The following is a 5,914-nucleotide window of genomic DNA, read 5'->3' as shown; positions in this document are numbered from 1 at the left end:
CAGTGTCTTAAGGAAGGTCCTTGGAAATTACTCCACATCATTCCTCTTTTATCCTGTTGTCAGAACATGGTCTGTTGTCACATGCGTTTTCAATGAAGACTGGGAAATGGCATTTTGATAGTACATGGATGACGTCGAGTTAGGAGCCAAGGGGAAAATGAATAATGGGGAACATGAGTGTCCTTACCAAGGCGGCACAGTACGCACTGTGGCTCACATTAAGATCCCAACTTCTTTTTTCCACAGTCCATGCCTTAGAACGCAGGAAACCCTAGTTCTCAACACAACTGACACATGACCACGGCAGGGTTTAAACCAAGGCTGTTTGTCCCCAGAGGCTGAGAAGTTTTTTGGTTTGTTCCTTTCTAGAAAAGGCACGTAGGGCTTTAAAGGTGTTTGCCAGTTCAGACCAATGTGAGAACTTGGGCCCTGGGCTGGCCGAGTTGGCCCCACCCTTCCTCTGCTTCTTAGCCATGGTTCCAGTGAGTGGGGAAAAGGGAGATCATTACACTGACTTCCCATCAGAGCTTCTTGGCAATTTTCCACTCTGCAAACTCCTTACGCTCCAGAGATCCTCCCAAGATGGGAGGGGTCTTGGGAGAATCATGTTTGGGAACCCTACCCACACCAGTTTGTTCACAGTTGTGCCCAGTCCTCAGAACAGACTTCTTGAGGCCAGGCTGGCTCTGACCCTGGGGCTCCAGTGGGTTTGCAGAAGCCCACCCATGAGTTGGTCTGTTTCTCTCTCACAGCTGTGCCCCCGTACGAGACCTTTGGCTTCAGGGTGGCAGTGATTGCCTCCATCATCAGCTGTGCCATCATCCTGCTCATGGCCATGGCCTTCCTGACCTGCTGCCTCATGAAATGTGTGAAGCGAGAAGAGCAGCATCGCTCTGACAGGTACCGCCTGGCCCTTGGGTGGGGGTGGGAAGAGCTATGGCGATGGTCCATAGTCTCTAAGCCTTGGGCCCTCCACGTGGAACGGTCCTGCAGCCTTGAGCCCTGCTGCCCTCTTGGTGCCCACATTCCCATCAGAGGAGTGGGCAAAGAGTATGTTACAGGAAATGCCCTTGGCATGTCTGGTAGATTGTATATGGCCTACCTATGTTAGGCACACATGACCTTACATAAGATTTAACCTGAAAAAATGTTCTATATGTGCTTGAAAAAAAATTGTTTTCTTCTGTTGGTCAGAGTGTTCTGGAGCTGTCTGTTAAGTCTACTTAGGTAAGAGAGTCCTGTGGAGCTGTGTATTTCTGCTGAACTGCTGGCCTCCAGGAGGCTTCTAAGGGGATCATCTTAGTGAGCTGCCTAAGGGATGGAAGATAGTCCTGAACTTGCAGAATTGGGCTATATGTCACTACAGCCGGGAGGCTTGGCACTGCGCTATGGAAGGGGCCCCAGCAGCCCTGCGTCCAGGGCACCCTGTTCAGGACCTGTGCATGTGTAGTGAGACCCTAAAGAAAACCTGAGCAGTGATTCAACTCCAAAGTCAGAGCAGCCCACCTCACGGAGGTGCACAGCAACTGTGTGTTATCCTTTCCCCTGCAGACCCATATGGTCCGCAACTGATGTGCTACTGTTCTTCCCATGGCATCACTGCCACTGTGGACAGGGGTGGTTTAGCCAGAGCCCACAGGTGTTCTCATAAATAAAGTCCACGCTGTGAGGGCTGGCTCCTTGGCGTGATACACTCTATGGTTGCTTTTGTGCTACAGCACTGAGTTGAATAGTTGTCTGGCTTGTGGGGCCTGCAGGATCCTCTTCCTGGTCATTTCAGAAGATGTGTGAAGGCCTGTGCACTGCTTGGGTTGCGTGAAGCACCTGGTGTGGCTGGACCCCTGCCTGGGGATGCTGTGTGTTTATTCTCTCCTCCAGGACGGTCCAGCTGTGGTACCAGCTCAGAGTCGGGGACCTGGAGACGGTCCAGGCTGCCTACCTTAGCCTCAAGGGCCTTAACAACAACAATAACATCCACCCCAGGAGCCAGTCCTGCTTGGGAGAAGCTGCCACACAGGCATATGACAACCGCTGCTTCACCATGTGGGTATGGGTGCCTAGGCCTGGGGGTTGTGGGGGCATCTGTCTGGGTAGTCCATCCTGGGGCCTGCTGATAGTAAGGACTACATCCTGCGATAAGTTAGACTTACCTTGCCCTCTCAGGGCCTCAGCACCCCCGAACATCCAAACTCCACCCCTGCAGGAACAAGCTGACTTTGTTCTCACTGTCAGCATTTCTAATAAAGCTGCCACCCATTTTTTTCCTTTTCATTTTGAGAATTCAAACCTACATAAAACTGGAGGTACACACAGCACCTGCATCCCCTGAAGTCAGTAGCCGGCTCAACCACATCCTCTCTCTCTTTTTCTCCCTCTCTCTCAACACCTCCCCCCCCCATCCCCCTCTTCCTTTCCCGCTCTTTCTCTGACTTAAGACATTTGACCTTGATGGAATAAGGACTATGTTAGATAGAGACTGTTCCCCAATGTCATGATTATCAGTGAATGTATGTCTGCGTGCTGTGGTCCCGGATCTATCCAGGATTATGCACAGCTCAGTACATGATCAGGTCTCTGGGTCTCTCTTTCATGCAATGGTAAGGAGCCTCCAGCAGGGGCCCTACAAAGGACCCACAAGGGCCGATCTGGGCTCCCTTGCCAGATGCAGGTAGGCATTCCCAGCACAAGGACTGCACAGGTGCTATGTCTTTTTCATTCATCCAGAGGCACGGATGTCGGGAGCCCTTGGTGCACCGGTGCAGACTGGTGTTTGGGTAAGGCTTGTCTGCCAAAGGGTTCTCCCACCAATTAACTAAGAAGCTGCTCAGAGTGGGGCCACTCTTGCACCTACAGATGCTGGCCCACAGCCTCACATCAGGAGACCATCCCAGGATTAGTTATTACCCAAGAAGCTTGCAAAATGGCAGTCCTATAATTCTGCTGCAATTAGGTCATGGTCTTGAGGATGAAAGTGGGGGGTCTTTGTCCCCCCCTCCCTTTCTTTATGGTGATTTTTTAAAAATTTAAATAATCACTTTATTAGGGGCTCATACAACTCATCACAATCTGTACATACGTCATCTTTGCCCAGCACTTTAGTACATATGTTGACTTCATCATTCTTACGACACCCACTTTCCACTTTTATGGTGATTTTTTGTTGTAATTGTTAGCATCGATGGGAACTCATGGATATACGTTCTAAAAACTTTCATTTTAGGAAAATTTCACAAATACACAAATACAGAGAAGTGTCATGATATGCTGTCGCAGCTTCAACAATGACTAACTCATGGCCGAGCCACGCCATCAACCCTCTCCTCTCCTTACTGTAAAGCACTTTTTATTTCTCTCTAACAGTACTTTGACCAGCGGGAGCCCTTCGAGCTGGGCCTGTGTCTGCCTGATATGTCCCATCATCCTCTGAGCATTTCTTTTCTTGCATAATATGCCCCAGGCTTATCTAGTATTTTTCCACCGATCGCAGAACCCAGTCCGTATCCGAATTTCCGTGCCCCTTTTGGTGAGGAACATGTTTAGAAGCTCACACTAGGCATAGCACAAGTTACCAGCCTGATGTTAAGTCCCACACACATATGTCCTTGCTGAATTACTTGCAGAACACTTCAGGGTACCAGAACACATTGGTAAGCCTCCTTCCTTGACAGGAGCCCCAGAAAGCTCAGGAAGGCAAACATCTCTCCTCGTTGGAGCCAGCTTCCTTGTTGAATGTGTAAGGAAACAGAGGCCCAGAGAGGAAACCCTTCCAGGGTACAGGACAGCAAACAATACAGGAGAGGTCTTGACCTCCTGCCCCTCCCACATGCTGAAGATGTCGTTCCTCAGGGCAAAGAGGGAGGAACCAGGGGTCCTAAGACCTGTCCCTGCCCCATGCTCAGCCTCTTGTAGTTCTGATGCTACTACCTCTTTCAAGAGCTTTCAGGTGCATAGGTCAAGGGGAAATGTCGTTGGAATGTCCAATGGCCTGTAAACCATTCCATGAGGACATCAAAAATATCTGAAGTTCCTCAAATCATGCCCACGTTGTAAGAGACCTGAACTGGGGTGAAGTTCAGTGGCAGTCCACTGAGCCTGCCAGGAGGGAGTAAGGCCTTAGAGGTAGTCATGACCTGCAAGGACCATGTACAAGGATACTGAGTTTGGGGGTCAAGTTCTACTGTTAGGCTATGGAGGTCAGGAAGGGTGGAGGAGGAGTGGGAGTCTTTAGTCATTACGTGCCGCTTGACCAGGCTCTGTTCCTCAGGACGTTGGATGTATTCTGGAGTCTGTGTGTGGTTAGAGGGTGGGACTAGAGATGTCGTCATAGTCTGAGTGACAACAGGGCCAACAATTGCCCTGGACCTTAAGTGGACCAGTGGGGGATGTGGTTCCAGCTAAGCTTTCTGGAAGTTGCAATCATCGGAGTCATTGAAGCAACAGTGACATGTGACAGTTGACTGGGAGATGAGAGGGGCTTCTGGACTCAGCCTAACTGCCTAGTGCCAGGGAAGGGCTAGCTCAGGCAGCCTGCTCAGCCGTGCCCGACTTTCTTTCTAGCGTGTGCTTCCTCTTTCCACAGAGACTATGGTGAGGGCACGAGAAGACTGACTGGCATGGGCTGTAGCCTGGATAAAGACCCCAGGATTCCTGCACCCAGTGCACTGAGCCCCCGCACACCTCACACCCAGGTGATGGTGCACAGAGAGAATGCTGCGCAGATCCTGCTTGCCTCTGAAGCGATCCTAGAAACGCCAGGACAAGTAGCCGCAAACGTCCCAGAGTCACCAAGAAGCGGCAACCAGTTCTTGCCCACCCAGAACACAATGGAGACCTAGCGGATGAGGCCCACCCCACCGGCCTTCCACCTGGTCTCCCATGGGTGTCTAATTGGAAATGGTGGTGCCCTCTCAGGACTGAGCCCTGACTAGCTATTTATATATATATGGCTTCCTCAAAACCACTGATAAGGTTAAGCAACTAGCTGTAGCCTCTTGCTAATCTCAGTTCCCTTAAAGAGATTGGAGGGAATTTTTTTGTTTTTTAGAAAATCTAGTTTTGTATAATTGGTTAAGAAAACAATAAACTTCTTTTTTCAGCAATTAAATGACCATGCTAAAACTCAGCCTCTTCTTCAGCATGATATTCTGTTTTCAAGCAGGGATTCATGCAGAGTTTCTACATCCATTATCTACAAGGTTACGTGTGAAAATATGAAATGAAATAAATTTCTTCCTAATTCTGGAAAACACAAAGGTAAAAACCACTGTCCCAATGTTGGATACTACCCTCCTCATTGGATAACACTGGTCGTTGATTATTACTTCTCAGGACTCTTGACTGGACTGGACTCAGCTAGGCATTCCCTTTCCGAGAGTTCCATGATGCTTTCAGCCAGGCAGTGGCTTGTTCTGGGGACATAGCAAAGGCTAGTTCCCTCATTTGGTGACTACTGGTGGCTGGTGACTGAGATGTGATGAAGTACGTGTATAGGTCACAACACCCACCTGTGGCTGCCTCCATGTGGCCTGGACTTCCTTACAACGTAGTAACTGCATCCTAAGGGTAAGAGTCCCAAGTGCAAGTACCAGGTAGAAGCTGCCTTGCCTTTTATGACTTGACCAAGGAAGTGCCACAGTGCCACGTGTGTTGCATTATATTAAGGTTAGAGACCACTCCTTCCCAGAGTATGACCATATACCCCATATCCAGCGGTTCTATTAGGAAAAGTACAATATTCATACTTTCCCAATAGTACTTCCCTCCTCACACACGTATACCTACCTGATCTATCAGTACCTGGCAAGAGGGACTGTTTCCTTCTTAGCAATAATTTTATTTTAGTATTTCCTTCCACTTACTATATGATCTTTAAAAACAAAATTTGAATCTTATGAAGTTAAAATGTTTTACCTTG

The 5,914-nt window shown here is 49.0% G+C and overlaps 1 protein-coding gene across 1 annotated transcript in view; it reads left to right on the top strand.

The window, feature by feature from the left end:
- Positions 1–5,104, top strand: part of SUSD3 (sushi domain containing 3) — a 29,017-nt gene extending 23,913 nt beyond the window's left edge. The window contains exons 3-5 of the mRNA XM_045294551.1: positions 753–900; positions 1,879–2,043; positions 4,580–5,104. Of these exons, the coding sequence (XP_045150486.1) occupies positions 753–900; positions 1,879–2,043; positions 4,580–4,835 (569 nt within the window). The 3' untranslated portion in view covers positions 4,836–5,104. The remainder of the gene's footprint in view (positions 1–752; positions 901–1,878; positions 2,044–4,579) is intronic.
- Positions 5,105–5,914: the final 810 nt, after the last annotated feature.

The sequence above is a fragment of the Echinops telfairi genome, unplaced genomic scaffold, assembly GCF_000313985.2.
Source record: "Echinops telfairi isolate 266 unplaced genomic scaffold, ASM31398v2 ScPeMD7_1;HRSCAF=3_0, whole genome shotgun sequence".
Taxonomy (NCBI): Eukaryota; Metazoa; Chordata; class Mammalia; order Afrosoricida; family Tenrecidae; genus Echinops; species Echinops telfairi.
The sequence above is the reverse complement of the archived record's forward strand: the minus strand, read 5'-3'. Positions and strand labels throughout refer to the sequence as shown.